The sequence below is a fragment of the Myotis nattereri genome (assembly GCF_964212035.1).
Source record: "Myotis nattereri genome assembly, chromosome: 13".
In the NCBI taxonomy this organism is placed as follows: domain Eukaryota; kingdom Metazoa; phylum Chordata; class Mammalia; order Chiroptera; family Vespertilionidae; genus Myotis; species Myotis nattereri.
The window spans coordinates 51,780,152-51,798,356 of NC_138088.1; the positions used below are offsets into that span (position 1 = coordinate 51,780,152).

General features: G+C 50.8%; 2 protein-coding genes across 6 annotated transcripts in view; one reads left to right on the forward strand and one right to left on the reverse strand.

Annotated features, from left to right (window-relative positions):
- Nucleotides 1–9,679, forward strand: part of HABP2 (hyaluronan binding protein 2) — a gene marked incomplete at both ends in the record, with an annotated part of 31,636 nt that extends 21,957 nt beyond the window's left edge. For both annotated transcript variants that reach the window (XM_081105124.1, XM_081105125.1), the window contains 9 exons: nt 128–244; nt 996–1,115; nt 2,114–2,285; nt 3,408–3,505; nt 4,595–4,838; nt 5,861–6,003; nt 6,624–6,758; nt 8,036–8,181; nt 9,515–9,679. In XM_081105124.1, coding sequence (XP_080961250.1) covers nt 128–244; nt 996–1,115; nt 2,114–2,285; nt 3,408–3,505; nt 4,595–4,838; nt 5,861–6,003; nt 6,624–6,758; nt 8,036–8,181; nt 9,515–9,679 — 1,340 coding nt within the window. The remainder of the gene's footprint in view (nt 1–127; nt 245–995; nt 1,116–2,113; nt 2,286–3,407; nt 3,506–4,594; nt 4,839–5,860; nt 6,004–6,623; nt 6,759–8,035; nt 8,182–9,514) is intronic.
- A 446-nt stretch (nt 9,680–10,125) lies between these two features.
- The window catches only part of NRAP (nebulin related anchoring protein), a 64,889-nt gene continuing 56,809 nt past the window's right edge, over nt 10,126–18,205 (reverse strand). For all 4 annotated transcript variants that reach the window (XM_081104711.1, XM_081104710.1, XM_081104709.1 and 1 more), the window contains 5 exons: nt 17,423–17,527; nt 14,082–14,189; nt 12,059–12,370; nt 10,964–11,095; nt 10,126–10,389 (listed from right to left, as the gene is read on the reverse strand). In XM_081104711.1, coding sequence (XP_080960837.1) covers nt 10,285–10,389; nt 10,964–11,095; nt 12,059–12,370; nt 14,082–14,189; nt 17,423–17,527 — 762 coding nt within the window. In that variant the 3' untranslated portion in view covers nt 10,126–10,284. The remainder of the gene's footprint in view (nt 10,390–10,963; nt 11,096–12,058; nt 12,371–14,081; nt 14,190–17,422; nt 17,528–18,205) is intronic.

The following is an 18,205-nucleotide window of genomic DNA, read 5'->3' on the forward strand; positions in this document are numbered from 1 at the left end:
ACAAGGACACACTCTCCATCAGCCATCCGGCCCTCAAACATTGTACTGTTCAGGTAACCCTCTAAGTGAAAGGCGCCCCCAATAACGTCCTGTACTTTGAACCTTCTTCTCTATGGATCTCCTACAGTGAAAAACACGTGCAATGAAAACCCATGTGGCTTGGGCGAATGTCTCATTACTCAGAGTCCTCCCTACTACCGCTGTGCCTGCAAGCACCCCTACAGGGGTCCAGACTGCTCCACAGGTAAGTGTCGGCAGCCCTCTCCATGCTGGGCTTTCTCTGCCCTGGCTCGTGCCTGGGGTCTCTGCACCCTACAGTCCAGATACATTTGATGTTCAAGTAATATCCATGATGGCCATTATCACTAGGAGTTTTAAAGATTCATCATCCCTAGAGAGTTACTGAGAATTGCCTGATCTGTGCTCCTTATCATCCAAAAAGAATCATCTTAAAAATCACTTCCTCCAGGAAGTCAGCCCTGGTTTATTCCCAGAATGGCCCATGGTGGGGCATAAATCTATACTGTTTCAGTGTATGAGTCAGGGATTGTCCAAGGCGATTTATATTCTCTCTCACATTCTCCCTAAAACACTCAAGGAAGAATTTTATGGATGAAGAAAGTAAAGTTCAGAGAGGTTGACTAACTTGCTCACAGTCACACAGCCTTAAAGGGGGACAGCCAAGTTTCAGCTTAGCTCAGACTGATCCCCCAAGGCCTGCCCGTCCATGCCTCTTGCTATTCCTTACTGCATGACCCATGCACTTGCATATACTTTGTGGCCTTCATCACAGCGCCTCATCCGTGTTTGTAGATGATCTTTGAGTTGATGTGCACATTTGCTAGGGTGTCTGTTGGTCTGTCTGTCCCTTGGGTGACCTATCTTTTGTGAAATGATGAACACCAGAGGAATGCCACCAGTGTCTCCTCAACATCTCATATGTGGCCGCAACTCATTCTGAAGACCTTTCCTGGCCCCACTTCCTGTGTTCACAGCGGTTCCTGTGTGCAGGCCAAACCCCTGCCGAAATGGTGGTACCTGCTCCCGGAACCGGCGAAGATCCAAGTTCACCTGTGCCTGTCCCGACCAGTTCAAGGGGAAATTCTGTGAAATAGGTATGGGTCTCTGCCACCACCTCGGCAGAATCTCAGGGCCACCAGCGAGGCCTTGGGAATCCTGTTCTGTTTGGGTTTTGTTCCCAGAACGGGATTCAAGTCAAGATTCCCAAACTCTGCTGTTGCCTCAGCCTTCTAACCCAGTGATGACGAACCTTTTGAGCTTGGCGTGTCACTAACTTAACTCTGGTGCCGTGTCACATATAGAAAATTTTTGATATATGCAACCATAGTAAAACAAAGATTTATATTTTTGATATTTATTTTATATATTGAAATGCCATTTAACAAAGAAAAATCAACCAAAACAATGAGTTCACGTGTCCCCTCTGACACACGTATCATAGGTTCACCATCACTATCTAACCTGAGGGCATACAGTGTGTCTGGCTCCAGGTAGAGAAAGTAAGAAACTGGGATAGAGTGTAGGCAACTCAGATCCACCTGGGCCTCCTCTGGGCCTCAACCCACCTGCTACCAGGTCTTGTGAGAGCCACAGTTAAGTAACTAAGTTTCCACCCACCCACAAGCACTTTTTATTTCATATTCTTATTTGTTTGTTTGTATATATATATATATATATATATATATATATATATATATATATATATATATAATTGATTTCAGAGGTAAAGGGAGAGAGTTAGAAACATCAATGATGAGCGAGAATCATTGACTGGCTGCCTCCTGCACACCTACTGGGGATCAAGCCCACAAGCCAGGCGTGTGCCTTTAACCAGAATCAAACCCAGGACCATTCAGTCTGCAGGCCAATGCTCTATTCACTGAGCAAAACCAGCGAGGGTTATTTCACATTTTTGAGCTGGGTTAAATGTGGGACCTTCAAGGCACCTTCTTTCTGGGACTTTGTAGTGAACTCTCAGGGTGATCAATATTCAGGCCCAATCGTCTCACCCCCTGACACACCTGCCAAGTCCTTTTCGGGAGCAGCATGCCAGTTGCTTTCCGTTCTCACATCCCTACCTGCTCTCTCTGAGGTTCTGATGACTGCTATGTTGGTGATGGCTACTCTTACCGGGGGAAAGTGAGTAAGACGATCAACCAGCACTCATGCCTTTACTGGAACTCCCACCTTCTCCTGCAAGAGAATTACAACATGTTTATGGAGGATGCTGAAGCCCACGGGATTGGGGAGCACAACTTCTGCAGGTGAAAACCACCTTCTTCCCTTCACTCAGTCTTGGTCGCTTTTCAGTGTAAGGTTGGTTTGTCTCTTTCCGCTGCTCCGAGATTTCCTGGGCCAGCTTAGACATTTTCGGACAGAACACTGGAACTCATCATCCTTCTTTCTAGGAAGATTTTCATACTCAGAACAGGCTAGGTGATGCTGCTGTAACAAACAAACCCCAACCCCAGTGGCTTGAACACATCGAAGTTTATTTCTCACTAATGTGTCCTGTGGGTTGGTAGGGGATGGGGGGATTCAGCTCCACAAAGTGACTCAATTACCCAGGAAGGGCAAGAAAGGAAGAGAATGAAAAAATGGAGCAGGAGTTTTGCTTTGTTTTTACTACTTCAACCTAGAAGTGACACGTCATCTCTGCACACATACGCCATTGACTAAAAAGTGTCATGAGGCCCCATATAACATTAAGGGAGAAATGTGGAGAAGGAAATTGGATTTCTGGTGAGTGTTAGGGTCTTCACCACAAGAATGCTCAGGTTTTCCCAAGTAAAGGTTCCCTTCTGCCCCTTCTGGTACCTCCAGACCATTCTGCTGGTTTTCTCTTACTCTTCATTGTCTAATCGAGGCCAAGGGCATTCATGATCTGTATCTAAGAGACAGGAGTTGTTTGTATGGCTTTAAACTGGTTCCATTAAGCAAGAGGGACCTTCCACTTTCACTCACCTTGAACTGTTCCCTTCATGGAGCTGTCTGCAGGGTGACTCCCTCGGCGGCCTTTCTCAGAGACTTCCCATGTATGGAATTTGGAGGATAGGGCCAAGGAGCCCTACTTGCACTATGTTTCTGTGGCTATTTCACTTTCCTGACAAAGAAGGATCGTCAGTGGGGATCTCACTTCTTTTCCTACAAATAATTGGATGTGTCCCATGGATCTGGCACAAGGCTCATGAACTCCTTCCTGGTCATCGGATTATCCTCTGGAAGTTAAGGTTTTGCCAAAAAAACTACAACCACCCTTAGATGCCAGAATCAATCTATGATCCCAGGGATACAAGAATGTGTTGCTCTTCTACCCAAGGGTCCTGTAATGAGGTCCCGTGGATTCACCAAGCCTTGACCCTGGGCTATCTTGGTTTTTGTTTTAGAAACCCAGATGGAGACAAAAAGCCCTGGTGTTTCATTAAAGCAAACAGTGCAAAGGTGAAATGGGAGTACTGTGATGTCCCAGCCTGCCCAGCCCTAGGTAAGACCCTGGCTGTCTAGAAGCCCTGGTCGGGGGAGGATGCAGATCCATAGACAGATCTTCCTGGCCCCCATCTCTCCCACCTTTGTCTTCCCAAGCATCTGCTTTGCCAACCCTCATCCCAGTGGTGGCCCCACTGCCGGATCCTCCACTCCCTTCTTGGGATGCCGAGCAGGACCAGAGACCTTTGTAAATTTGGGCCAGTGGCGCAAATGCAAATTCGTGTTTCCTAACTCCAAGTCAGTGCACCCGGCAAATATTTGTTGACTGTTTGCTGTGTTCCAGGAACTATGCCTGGCTCTGGGTGTACAATGGTGACCAAACATTGGCTGGGCCCCCATAGCCTCTCAGGATACAAAACAGTCTGGATTCCAGCCTCACAGTCTTCCAGGCTGCGCTGGCCCACCTCTCTACCCACAACTGGAACAATGCACCTTCCATCCTGATCAATGGGATTGCCTGCCTGCCTGGACAGTTTCACTTCTGTGCTTACGATCACCTTTGACTGTAACACTGCATTCATATCTACTCTTGTCCATAACTCACCATTCTGTGAGACCCAACTCAAGGAGCCCTCCTCCAGGAAGTCCTTCATGATCTCCCAAATACAGTACTATCTCCCCCTCCTCAGAAACCTCAGGGAAAGAAACCAGGCACCATCCTTACAGCACTTATCACTTTGTATGATGGTTACCTCTGCAAATGTCTTATTTCCCCCATTCTACTTCATCTGGGTATCTTTCCCTATACACCAAAAGAGGCCCCCAAATATATGCGTGCACTAATGATAGCTAAGAACATACCCAGTGATGCACTTATATGTTTGCACTCACAACTTTGTGTGTGTTCATGTCAAAATAAGAATGAAAAAGCAAGGTTTTTCATTGTTAACTTTATAGACTTGCTTTATATTAATCAATGTAGTCAACAAATATTGTGTGCCTACTACCTACTCACCCTGTGTGCACCCATCTCTTAGCTCTGGATACTCGCTAAGTTGCTAGACTCAGAGTCATACCTCTAACAAGGTCCTTCTGAGGACCTGGAGGGAGGGTGAATGGTGTGATTTGTCTTTCTTGTGTCCCACAGACATTACCGACCCGGTAGAGCCCCTGACCAAGCTTCCGGGCTTTGACTCGTGCGGGAGGACTGAGATCACAGAGAGAAAAATCAAGAGGATCTACGGAGGCTTTAAGAGCACGGCGGGCAAGCACCCGTGGCAGGTGTCCCTGCAGACCTCGCTGCCACTGACCGCCTTCATGCCCAAGGGCCACTTCTGTGGGGGGGCGCTGATCCACCCGTGCTGGGTGCTCACTGCTGCCCACTGCACTGAGTAGGTGCCTGCTGGGAGCAGAGACAGGGGACCTGGTCCATGGGGATGTTCTCCCCTTCCCATTTGAGCAGCATCTGTTGCTCTCCAGGGGCAAAGAGGGTGGCAGGATGCGTACCTTTGAATTCCATGTATTTATGGCATTTAATTCTCAGAACAATCCACCAGAAGACAGGCTGAGGGAGGACAGGAATTTTTACCTTTTATGAATTAAAGTGTCCCCACTGCCCAGAATAGGTCTTTGTATGAGCAAGTGCTCAGTAAAACTTGGGCAAAAAGAGAGTTAACTGTTACTCTCATTTCATAAACGAGGACCCTGAGTTTGGGAAGGTTTAGCACCTGGCCTTAAGTCACATGGTAAGGAAGTAGGTGAATGGGATGTGAACCCAGACCTACCTGCTTCCTTAACCTCTTTAGTCCTATCTGGACAGAAAGAAACAATCAATAACATGCTCCCATCTGATGCCCTCACCAGTGAGCCTCCCTGGTCAAGTGTCTTCGGTCCTGTGTGCCTCAGAGAAGCCAGAACCCACTGGGAGCCTGAAGAATCACTACCTCCCCTGACTTCCCTAAGTTCGTGGCCAGGGCTGGTCCCATGGAAGCCAGGCTCTGGTGGTGGCCTTGAAAGTCTTCCTGTCCACCCTGTTCTTAGATAATTTCTTTGACCCTCAAGGGTCAAACATGCAAACATTGGCATCTACCATGGATATTTGTTCAAGATGTTCATTGGCTGCTCTTTAGCAAAACCCGTGGGGAATGAGAGGTCTCCCAGGAGATGTGGGATACAAGTTACAGCTTGTATTTAAAGACTGTCCCCTCAATAAAACAGTTTCTTGATGTTGTCCCATTCGGACCACACGGCAGAATTCTGTGAACAAGACAATGATGACAGATGGGGATGCCAAGCCTGCAGGCGGCCGGGCCATTTACCGAAGGTCACACAGGTCACCGGGAGCAGAGCCAGGGCTTGGCTGCAGCCTCTCCAGTGCCAGGGCTCCTTCTTACCGTCTTACTTTCCCTTGCAGCCTAAAAGCCAAAAATCTAAGAGTGGTCCTAGGGGACCAGGACTTGAAGAAGACAGAATTCCATGAGCAGACCTTCAGGGTAGAGAAGATACTCAAGTACAGCCACTATCATGAACGAGATGACATTCCCTACAACGATATCGGCAAGTCTCCTCTAGCAGGGCATCTCTCTCGGGTCTTGTCCTGGGTGGATTTCTCTACTGATGGAAAGCTGAGGGTTGGTGCTGTCTGGTCCCTCATAGACCTTATAAGGTAGAAAATTTATTCCATCACGTTCTAGTTCTTAAAGGTTACTGTTGTGGATAAACATGCACAAGCTCTTAAGGGGAAGCGATGTTGTGTTGTGTGAAAGAGCTCAGCCTTGAATCCCACCCCTCCCACTTGCTAGCCGGCGTCACCTCTCTTCGCCTCAGCTTGCTCTTCTATAAAATGGGGAGATGACTGCAACTCTCAGCTTCCTGTGTTAGGTGTCATCATGTGCATGTGTCCCCGTGCACACCCCGTATCACACCTGCTAGGCAATGATATACTGAAGCTTCTTACTGCCCAGTTTTCCATTCATGATACTTCTCATTCTCTCTCCTTCCTCAATATCATTTTTTACCCTTGGAAAGCCTGTTTTTTTTTTTAATTGATTAGTCATTTAAAAAATGAAATTATGGAAAAAGTGGGGCTTTGCTACAAGCACCATCCAATCAAGGTGGAGTGGATGCTTTGATACAGAGGATAACATCACCCATTTCTGCTTTCTCTCTCTACCTAGCTTTGCTCAAGCTAAAGCCAGTGGATGGCCACTGTGCTCTGGAATCCAAATATGTGAGGACTGTATGTTTGCCTGATGGGCCCTTTCCCTCTGGGACCGAGTGCCACATCTCTGGCTGGGGTGTTACAGAAACAGGTGAGTCTGGCCATGCCATCTCCTGAGACTCGGGTGAGTTATTTTAACCAGAAAATAAAGGGTCAAACTCAACTGTCCTTCTGAACTTGAAACCAGTGTTATATTCAAAATGCATTATCGAAAGAAAGATTGCATCATCTCTCCAAGTTTAGTTAAGTCTCATCAGCTCCAAGGAGTGTCCCTGATCTCACACCTGCCCCTGGCTCTGGCCCCTGGACCCTTGACATTCATCAAGCATTGGCCCTGTATCCATAAAGAACTGTTGCCTTCCCTAAGTAGACTAGAAAGGGATATATTGGAAAGAAGATGAATTGTGGAGTCAGATTCTTGGCTTGTCACTTGGGCAGCTGAGTTTCAGTTTTCCAATAACCATATTTACCTCCTAGGTTTAGAATCATGACAACGGGAGATAGAATTCTAGAGAGATACTGATTAATTCAACCCAGGGGGGTGGGGTCAGGTCTCATTCATCTTTGCATCTCCCACAGTGTGCTGATCTTAGTAGGCGCTCTATAAAGTTTTGTTACATCAAACTTTTGATTTGGCTCCAGGGTTTGGTCTTATCTAAGAAAGTAACCAAAGTGTTACTTTGCTCATAGTACTGACATGATGATATCTTCTAATATATGGAACTTTCTCTAATATTCAAGATGGAATTCTTCCCTATACATCATGCCCTTCATAAGGAAAAGCAGGAGTCACTCTAAGTAGGCCTGTATTCATAAAGAAAGTGGCATGTAATATATGAAATGGTCAGAAGGATTGGGGGAAAGAAGATAGCTGGTTCATTGGATTTAGGGTTAACCCTGTTTGTAGCTATCGTCATTGTAGTCCATCTAACCCTCTCCCCGTCAGCATGCCGACTAGAGCGTTCTGAGCAGAACAGAAGTTTAGGGGAGGAAATACCTGCTCTGGGAAACAGGTGATGTAGATGATCAACCAGGGAAATGCATCCATCACTAAGCATTTTCTACATGCCAACCCTCTGCTAGTCATGGGAAATTAAAAAATGGTTGAGACACCCTCCCTGTCTCCCTGACTCCACAGTCTAGCTGGACAGACAGAGGAGGGAATGAATGATTCTGCTCCATTGTGATAAGCCGAATATTGCATGTCCAGATAGCCCTGGTGACAGCTGCAGGCAGAGCCCATCTCCTGGAGAGACCCTTCCTTCCCAAGCTCAGAGCTGGTGGCCCTCTTCTTACTCCTGCTGGCTTCTGGTGGGCTGGGTGCCACCCTGGTCCCCTCAGTGGCCACCTCTTCTTTCTGCCCCACAGGGGAAGGGTCCCGACAGCTCCTGGACGCCAAAGTCAAGCTGATTGCCAACACTCTGTGCAACTCCCGCCGACTCTACAACCACACGATCGATGAGACCATGATCTGTGCGGGAAACCTGCAGAGGCCTGGGCAAGACACCTGCCAGGTCAGAGACTCCAAATGGGCTTGGAGAGCAAGAGGCTAGCAGGACCTTACACGGGGGCACAGACCCCCTTAGAGCCCTGGGCTGGGAGACAGGCTCAGGGACCCACCTGCCGTAAAACGCAGGCCTAGGCTGGCGTATCTGAACCCATATCAATCCAGGAAGACACAGCACAATAACCATGGTGGTGACATCACGTTGCCTGCATTGCTGCATTTCATCCTTGTGATGCTCTGGTCAAGGGGGATGTCACTGGTGTTATTTGACAGAGCTTAGGAATTTCTCACCGTTCTGAAGGCTGGAAGTCTGAGATCAGGGCGTCGGCGTGGTTGGGTTCCAGGGAGAACCCGCTCCCGCGTTGCAGACTGCCAGCTCCTCATTGTGTCCTCACGTGGTGGAGAGAGTGAGCTAGCTCTCTAGGTCCCTTTAACTAGGGCAAGAATCCCATGCATGAGAGCTCCACCCTCATCACCTAATCCCACCCCCCCCAAAGGCCCCACCCCCCAATACCATCCCTTTGGAGGTTAGGTTTCAACATATGAATTCAGTCCCTTGCACCAAAATAATTCTGGAAGCTCAGGTGCCTCATCTATAAGATGGAAATGTTGTCCCCATAAGATCTGAGGTAGATGAAAAGAGATTAACATTGAAAATCCTGTCTACACAGTTGGAGAGTGTAAGCAGTGCTGTGTGGTTGAGAGCCATCCTCCTCCTCGCCGCTTTCCTTGGGGGTGTGGGGTTTGATATAAACCCGGCATTGTTCTATGTGCTTTACAAACATTAAATCTTCACAAAAATCCTGGGGGTGGGGGGAGTGTTCTGTTGCTAACCACCGTTCATGGAGGCCCAGCTGGCTAGCAGGAGGTAGGGCCTGATTTGGAACCCGGAAGATCTAACCCCATAAAGCATGCTGGATGTCTGAGCCATGCGCCTCTGAGACCCGCCCTTCTACCCTGTGTGTGCCCCGTGGGTCCTGGAAGGGCTCTGTCCTAACAGGGCACCCCACCCCCACCCCAGGCCCTGCTGGAATGAGGAGTCGAGGGCCCCTGAGAACTCTCGATAGTAATACCTGTGTTACTGAGAGCCATGATGGCATCTGGATATGAGGCTGTGACCACAGCACTGTGGCCTGGCCCCGTGCCCCTCAGCCAGGCCCTCCCTGACCCAGGGAGGGGCTGGTATTTGCTTCAGAGCCTTGGGTCTCATGAGGCCCAGGAAGTCTCGTCACTGCTTTCCCGTGGGCCCACGCCATCCCCCGCTGCCATCCCCTCATGGGAGGTGGGGTGTCTCCTAATGCATTCTGTTCACAGAGCTGAACCCGAATCTTTCCCCCCAGGGTGACTCTGGAGGCCCTCTGACCTGTGAGAAGGACGGGACCTACTATGTCTACGGGATAGTGAGCTGGGGTGAGGAATGTGGGAAGAAGCCAGGGGTCTACACCCAAGTTACCAAGTTCCTGAATTGGATCAAAGCCACCATCCAAAGGGAGACTGGCTTCTAAGGTGCCTTCCGAACCTCAGAGCCCCTCTTCCTGATCACCCAGACCAGGCGAGGCCTCGTGGGCAGCAACGGACAACCCTGGGAGCCTCCAGGATGCACACGGCGAAGTGTCCGTGCTCTAAGCAGAGACAACAGCTTCCCGGCCTGGGGCGTCCCGGACCAACATCTTCACCATCATCAGGCTCCCTCCTGAGTCAGTCGGGAAATGACAGAATCAGCCCTAAATATATTGTGCTTGCTTCCCTTCACACCATGGCACCTTCTAGAAAATCACGGTTCACTGACTGCCTCCACCTCGGACATTTGCCAATGTGGGATCTCTCAACGTTCCACATCGGTGGGTGACCCTTGGCATCTGTATGCCTCATCGGAGACGCTCAAGGCCCCCAACAGAACAAGCCGTCCACTTCTAGGTAGCAGCTAGAGGACCACAAAAGACCGCATTCTCCATCTGCTTTCACAGACTTGTTACTTTAATAAAGGTGACCAGGGCATGGCTGGTGTACCGTTGCACGGCTCACCCCAGCTGAAGCCACTAGGCCTGTCGCTGGCGTGCAAGCTTCCTCTCCAGCTTCTCTCCCGAGAATCCTGGGTAGACCCACTTGCTCACAACGGCAGCACCTTCCTCCTCTTGACGTGCAGAATCTCAGTGGCATCTGGGTTCACATCCGCCCTCAGATGATCTCTGGGCTCCACAGCCTCTGCCCCCCGCTGCAGAAACCAAACACACCTCCATGAGTCCAAACGAAGCTTCCAGCCGGCTCCTTTAGGATGAGCTGTCTAAGAGGCCCCTGGAGCATTTAACACGTCCGCCCGCCCTTACTTTTCCCCTCCACCACCCTCTCTCCAGAGAAAGGATCCTCAAGGCAAGAACAAGGAGGAAGCAAAGCCAATCTCTCATTTAGATGCGCTGTCTTTCTTCTGAACAAAGGAGGGTTCAAAACCCAGACTGGTGTAGCCAGCAAGTCCCTGACCCTTTGTGGGAACGTAATGAGCAAGCAGGCAGCCCAGCCCAGGCCGCCGTGGCCCAGGACTGATGCGGCCCCAGCAGGTTCGTCTCCGCAGAACTAATGGCTGCGGCTTCAGAGAAAACCCTGCAGGAAGTTTAACCCAGGTGTCATCCGTCTGGTCACCTCGGACCCATGGAATTAGGCACCTTGCTCGAGCTGCATCTCATACTCTTTAGAGCCAGCTGACCTTTGGCCAAAAATAAAGTCTGAAAAAGGAAAGGTGAGCTTGCCCTTCCCCGTGGCCTTGCAAGCCGGGTTTGCCCGTTGCTACTTACATAAGCCCCCTGGAGAGCCAGGCCCCTTGCGTTGGCCAGTTCTGCAGCCCGCCGAGCCATCTCCACTTTGTAGGAGCCAGGAGGGGTCCAGCCAATACCTCTGGTCAGGTTCAAGTCTGATTTGTACTTGACCTTGGGGGGGAAAGGGAAATCAGAGGAATGTGTCAGCAGGCTTGGGGATGGTTTGGGCATGGGGTGGAGAGGCTTAAAGGTGAGCGTGAGATGGAAAATGTGTTGTCAGTAAAGCAAGGAGAGCAAACTTATCTAAAGCAGGAGCTCCCTGACCCAACGTGCTGTGAGCCCGGCCAGCTTGTCGCTGTCCCTTGCATCTTTCTCAGGGTGGAAACCTTTTTTCTGCGAAGAGCCATGTGGATATTTATAACATCATTCGTGGGCCATACAAAGTTATCAACTTAAAGATTAGCCCGCTCTATTTGGTCACACATTTAATTAACTCACCCCTAATGCCTTGGCAGGGCCAGACCAAATGATGTCTCGGCCTTTATGTGGCCTGTGGGCCAGACGCTCCCCACCCGTTTCAAGTGACGGGAGCACAATGGGGGCGGTGGATGGGGAGACGGGGTTCAAGTCCAAGCTCCTACCTTACCTTGCTCTGTGGCCTTAGACAAGTCACTTCCCTTCTCTGGGCTTCGGTTTCCTCCCAGAGAGAAAAGGGCAAGGGCTGGGTTAGGTAACTACTAAGATCCCCTGGAAAGAGTTTGGCATAGCAATCAAGAGCGTGGGCTCTCACATCAAGCCAAAGGGGTTCATGTCCCGGGTCTGCCACTTGCTTGCCACGGGATCTTGAGTAAGTTACTTAACTTCTCGAATCCTCAGGTCCCTCCTCTGTAAAATGGGGCAATAATGGGGTTATTGGGAGGACTACAGGACACAACGCTTGGAAAGCATTTGGCACCGCAGCCTGGCCCACAGTAAGGACTGGATAAAGAGCAGTTATTGTTATTGCTTCTTCGGGAACTAATGTATCAGGCATCCCGGGTTCTATCTCAGCCTGGCTGCTCGCAGATGGAGCCTGAATGTGGGGTTGGAGCCACCCCTTTGAAGAGCCTCGGCCAGGCGGGTGGGGCAGCTCACATCACTCTGCAGCTGGTGGGCCCTCTGTGCGTGCTTCAGGCCCAGCTGCTCCGGGTCGCAGGTGGGCTGGGGCAAGGGCTGCCTGTAGCACACGTCGCTGGCCAGCTGCTGGCTCCGCTTGGCCTGGAGGAAGCCGGGCTGGTCTGGGCGGCTGTGGAACCGGGACCGATTCTTAGCAAAGTCCTTCTTGTACTCATTGTCACTCTGGAGCTTGCCGACGCTGAGGAAATGCCTCATCCTTGGGTCGTCGTCGATGCTGCGGTACCCGATCTGCAGGCCCCGGTCCCGCAGGAAGGCCTCTCTGTACCGAAACTGCAGGTCAGAAGAGCAGAGATGGGTCATGAGTACCCACCTCTCCCCACGGATTCTCAGCAGGAATTCTACAGTGAGTCAAGGGCACAGCTTTGGATTCAAGTAGACTTACCATCTGTGTGGCCCTCTGCTACCTTCTAGCTGTGTGGCCTTGGGCCAGTTACTGAGTCTCTCTGAGCCTCAGTGTCCCCATCTGATAAAAATGGGAGAATGGCCCTAGCTGGTTTGGCTCAGTGGATAGAGCGTTGGCCTGCGGACTGAAGGGTCCTAGGTTTGATTTCAGTCGAGGGCACATGCCCGGGTTGTGGGCTCGATCCCCAGTAGGAGCGTGCCAGAGGCAGCCAATCAAGGATGCTCTCTCATCATTGATGTTTCTATCTCTCTCTCTCTCCCTCTCCTTTCCTCTCTGAATGCAATAAAAATATTTAACAAAAAAAAAAAAATGGGAGAATGAACTTCCACCCTATGGGACATGGAGAAGATTCCATGACATGGAGGGTTAGCTTCATGTCTGGCACTGAGTGGTGGCTACGAGTATTACTGCTGCTGTAATTCACAATCCCATGGAAGAGAAATGTACCCATTCTCTCAGCAGCCACTCTGCCTCTGATTCTTTCCATCTTTCAGGGATCCAGTCCAGTGCTCCTCAAACTCTCTATATAAGGGACCACATTCATTTCAATTTGCTTTTTCAATATGCAATTCATCAAATATATGGTCCTACTGGATGTAATTAGTGCACAGTGGTACCACGTGGATTTAAAAACACCCAAACTGGCCTCCCCCCTGCTCAACAAAATGAGTCCACAGGTCACATGCCTGGATGTCACATGTCTAATTGTTAAACATCTTTCTAAATGCTTGCTCTTGATTTCTGTATGTATCTCATTGTGGACCAGTACCAAGCCATCCACAGATGATGCATATCTAACCACGATGCTTCCTCTTCCATCGTAACAGCTGCCATGTTTGGACACCTGCTATGGGCATGACGCTCTAATGTTTTCATTCCTACATCCATCCTAGTAGACAAGTGTTAGATCTCTATTTCATAAATGTAACAATTAGAGTTCAGAGAATTTAAGCAACTCGCCCAAGACCTTAGAGCAGCAGTTCTCAACCTGTGGGTCGCGACCCCTTTGGGGGTCGAACGACCCTTTCACAGGGGTCACCTAAGACCATCGGAAAACACATACATGATTACATATCGTTTTTGTGATTAATCACTATGCTTTAATTATGTTCAATTTGTAACAGTGAAAATACATCCGCATATCAGATATTTACATTATGATTCATAACAGTAGCAAAATTACAGTTATGAAGTAGCAACGAAAATAATTTTATGGTTGGGATTCACCCCAATATGAGGAACTGTATTCAAGGGTCGTGGCATTAGGAAGGTTGAGAACCGCTGCCTTAGAGCTAATTCCTAAATGACTGAGCCAGGACCTTAACTCAAGTCAATGAAGGGGGAAAACCAATCTCTTCCAACCCCATCATACTGCACTTCAGCTGAAAGAAGTCCCTTTACTGCAGCTCAACAAATGAATCACGTGTTAATGGACTTCTCAGAAGTAAAGCCTATTTCTTCCTCTCACGTGAACCACTTGTTCAGTTTTGGTTCCTGGTGGTTTGCCTGTCAACAGGACTGGGAAAACCAGAGTAAGACCTATTGGTCACAGAGGCGAGACAGAACACAAGGCCTTACATCACTGGCGATCTCCCTGGACGCCCGGGCAGTCTGGAACGGGATGGCGTCCAGCCTGAAGTCGTAGCCGCCAGCCCGAGTCTGCTCCCAAGAGTTCCTGTAGACTTTCTAGACAAGGAGAACAAAGTGAGTGAATGAGCAGGTGTCACTCCCTGTCTGCCATGTGGCTGGTTCTCAGCAGGGCAGTTTCTAAGCACAAACCCTCGCCTTGATGGTGCCCAGAATGGCAGAGCCCATGGCCCCAAGCCCATCCGGGACCTCCTCTGCTCTGGGACTGCTGGGACTGGCCACCATGGGCTCCAGCTCCAAGTGCAACCTGAGTGCCAGGGGCTGCCCTTGTGAGTCTTAGGGTCTGTGGGTCTGGCCCACTGGCCACACTCCGTTGGTATCAGAGGCCCCCGCCCCCTCCCTCCCATGTCTGCTCTCACATTCAGGGACGCAGGTTTGCAGCTTCTAGATGCCGGAACTCAAAGATCAAGAGCTGTTTCTTCCCACAGCAGGAGGTGCTGCTCCTCGGGTCCTGGTCCCCATGTTCATTAGCTCCACTGACTTCCCAGGCGCCCTCGGCTACTTCTGATGTCATGTCACCCCATTATGCTGCATCCCATATGCTCCCTTGGTGGCTGCACTGAGCGAGGGAAGAGCCTTCACCTGAATTAAATTGATTGTCAAGAGCCTGACTGAGTCCCTGACCTGTGGATCTCACATCTTCCTCTTTCATTTTCCTCCTTTTCAAGTCGTTCTCACACCCCCTCCAGGAGCCGGGAATCACAGCCCCTGGGTCCCCAGGTAGACCCGCATCACGGACAGAGGCATCACCATCGCCTGTGCCTTCATGTAGCGGATGCATAAGGCAACGGCTCTGTGAAAGGAGTCATCTGGAGATGCCCGTGGAGGCTCTGTCCTTTATTCGGCCACAGGGAAGGGAGACAGCGGGAGAGGCTCATCACCAGCATTTGACAAAGTGACAGCCCCAGAGCGGGCCGGTAGCTGGCTCGCTCTGTGAGCCACAGCAGGTCAGGGCGCCCTTAAGAACCTCACTTTTGTCACCTGGAAACAGAGCTCAAGGCCGGGGCTCTGTTCTGTAGGGGACTAATGGGGGGAGGAGGGGCGAGGGAGAACGGACAAAGGAGCAGTGGTAGATAAAAAGATAAAAACCTCACCCACTCTACAACTGGAACCAGAGGGGACCGCGAAGGGCCTGGGCCAAGCCTGATGGGTCTTATCATTCCCGTGTCCTGCTGCCCATCTTCTCCTGCGTCTTAGCCTCCAGCCCCAACATCTACCACTACAAACCGGGAGCCAAAAGCCTACTATGTTCAAGGGTCTTGAAATACAGAACCGATCATCCCTGGGGTCACCACCTAATCGGTGGATCTCACACAGAGGCCCACATGATTGGATTTACTGGGTCACTGTTGAGTTTAGCAGGCAGGAAGGGGAGCCATATAGAAGGGGTCCCACAAATATCCCAGCAAATTGAGTCAAACCCTGATCATTTCCTGGAGAGGGAACAGTCAGGGTCTTCCTAATTCAAGAGCCTGGTCCACACGAGACCTGGGCTGGGTAATGACAGCATCCAACCCCAACATCACCCCAGTTTGGTGTGCAGTGCACCCCAGCTTCTGAGTCTCTGTAACGGAGGGTCAACGAGAGCACGTGACCCAGATGGGGGTTCTCCTCGAGGCCCCGGCCCCCTTCCTCCTGGTCACTGCTCCCTGGATACTATGTGCCTGATGGTCATCACTTCCTCCCCGAGTTTTTGATTCTGTTGAGGTTTTTGCCTTGCCACTGGGAGTCTTTAGATTCCGCAGCCCCTTTGATTTGGAACCCTGGGCGTTCCTCTTCTTTATCACAGTGGGCACAGTTTTGTCCTCATCCTCACACATTACAGCCATTTGATTTTTAGTTATTTCGGCTGCCTGACACATCTCAATGGCTTTCTTTGCCCAGGAAGGTCACTTTCCCTCCACAGCCTCCGCACACAGCACTTGATCCAATTGTGTGTATTCCGCACGCCCCGAAGAAGTGCTCTTTCAAAAGAGGTCCGTGAGTTCTCCACATCCGCATGCCCCGGTGGCTAATTTCAGCTCCAGGACTCTATAGATGGACATCTCCCGTGAGAGGAAAGACGCGTCCGTCGCCAGCCCGGGGTGGCTGTCCTCTTTAAGCTGGGCCCCACGTGGACTGGCAGTCAGTCCTATCCCCGTCTCTAGGGCTGTGTGGGCCTCCAGTGGTCCCTCGCAACGGAGGCCTGGCCTCCCCCATCCTCGAAGCGTTAATGAGACGGATGTTTTGTTCCAGCTCTGCAGAAGGGGGAGGCCCCGCTTCCCCAGATGGAGGTCAGCCCACCAGAGCTGCTGTTCTAAAATTATCCCGCGTGCATCCCTCCAAAGCCTCAGATGGTCATAATGACTCCTATTTACAAAGCACCATCACATTCGCTGCGTGGGATCCCACAGGGCTTTACAAATGCAACAAACTCTCGTACACGCTAACTAGAAGGCGCCTCGCCAACCCCTGCAAGGCGGCCACCTCTGGGGCGACCGGTAGCAGCTGTTCTTCTGCACGGAGCCCCAGGACACAATGGCCAGGCCAGGGAGGGGAGAATGGCCGACGCTGGGAGGCCCGCCGCAGCCCCAGGCCGACACACTCAGCCCGTGTTATTCTGATCTGACAGCGTCTTTTGATTCTGCCGCCTCACTACCTGTTATCCCAGGATCACAGCTTTGCTGGCCGAGCGGCCGCCTATTCTATTACAACCAAGGGCCTCCAACCCCCCGCCAACAACAAGCCTGGGTTTAGGAAACAGCATCTTGGTTATGCACGCAAAGGGCACACATCCAAGGGAAACTGGAGTGTGGAGGCCACAGCCCCATGCACAAAGGAGCAAATTGTATTTGCGCCTGATGGGCCACAATGGCAGCAACTTTCCAAACTGCAGGGTGAGGAAGAGCCACCGTTTCTCCAAGGTCACCCTCTGAATGGCTACGGAGGGGTGTCCAGGAACCAGAGAGAGCAGGTGTCCACGCCTGATGGGGCCCACTCCTCTGGCTGTAACCCAGCACACACCGAGGTCTTTGCAGCCATGCCCAGAACCAGAATGTGAGAGCTGGGAGGAACCACAGGCATCATTAGCTCGGCTCCATTCCCATTTCACAGCTGAGGAAACAGGCCCAGCAGGGAAAGTGACTCAAATCCCACTCTCAGTGCAGCGTTCCTTTTCTCCTACGTCTTCCTCTCTAGGACTTTCGTTTTTAACAAATAAAAGCCACTTTGGATAATCTGACAGAAACAGGCAACCCTCTCACCCGGCCCCCATGGATGGCCGGCTCACTCACATCGCTCAGGTGCAGCGCGTTGAGGCGGGCTCTGATGAAGTCGGGGTGGTCGGGGATCAGGGTGAATCTGTGCAGGGATTCCGCATCCCACGACCTGTACAGGCGCTGCAGGTAAGACAGGTTCACGGTCAATGTAGAACTCCACCTGCTGAACGCACAGGTGAGGAGCAGGCTGCTCTCTGCTCCTGCCCCTCCTGCTCGAGTGCCCATCGCAGGGACACAGCCCAGCCTGCAGGTAGACAGCATCCCTCAGAAGCCACCCAGGTAGGGAGGGAGGGCCCACGTGGTCAGGGCCAGGTGGGGTGGCTGCTTTGAAACAGACCCTGTTTAAAATATTCCTCAAGCTCTGCTCCAAATGGGCCACTCCACCAGCATCCTGTGGGCCCCACCGTGTGCTTTACAAACAGTGTCAAGAGTGTGGCTACTTCGGAGAATCTTTGCAGCTGAACAGCATTCAAGCTTTTTACTCATAATAAGATGCCTCAAGGTGACACAAGAACTAATTAGTCTTTTCATTCTAAAACTAGAGGCCCAGTGCAAAAAATTCATGCACTGGTAGGGTCCCTAGCAGCTGCTGCTACCAAGGGGCCTTCCTTCCCCCAGCTGCCTGCTGCTGCTGGCTGGGGCGGGGCCAGCAGGCCCTGCCCTCTGGTTGAACTCCTGGTTGAGGGGACAATTTGCATATTAGGTTTTTATTATGTAGGATACTTTAACATGTGCTCAGAAAAGTGAAGTTTCCATAGTTTTCAGGGTCCCGGAAAGACACAGTTTTAAAGCTCACTC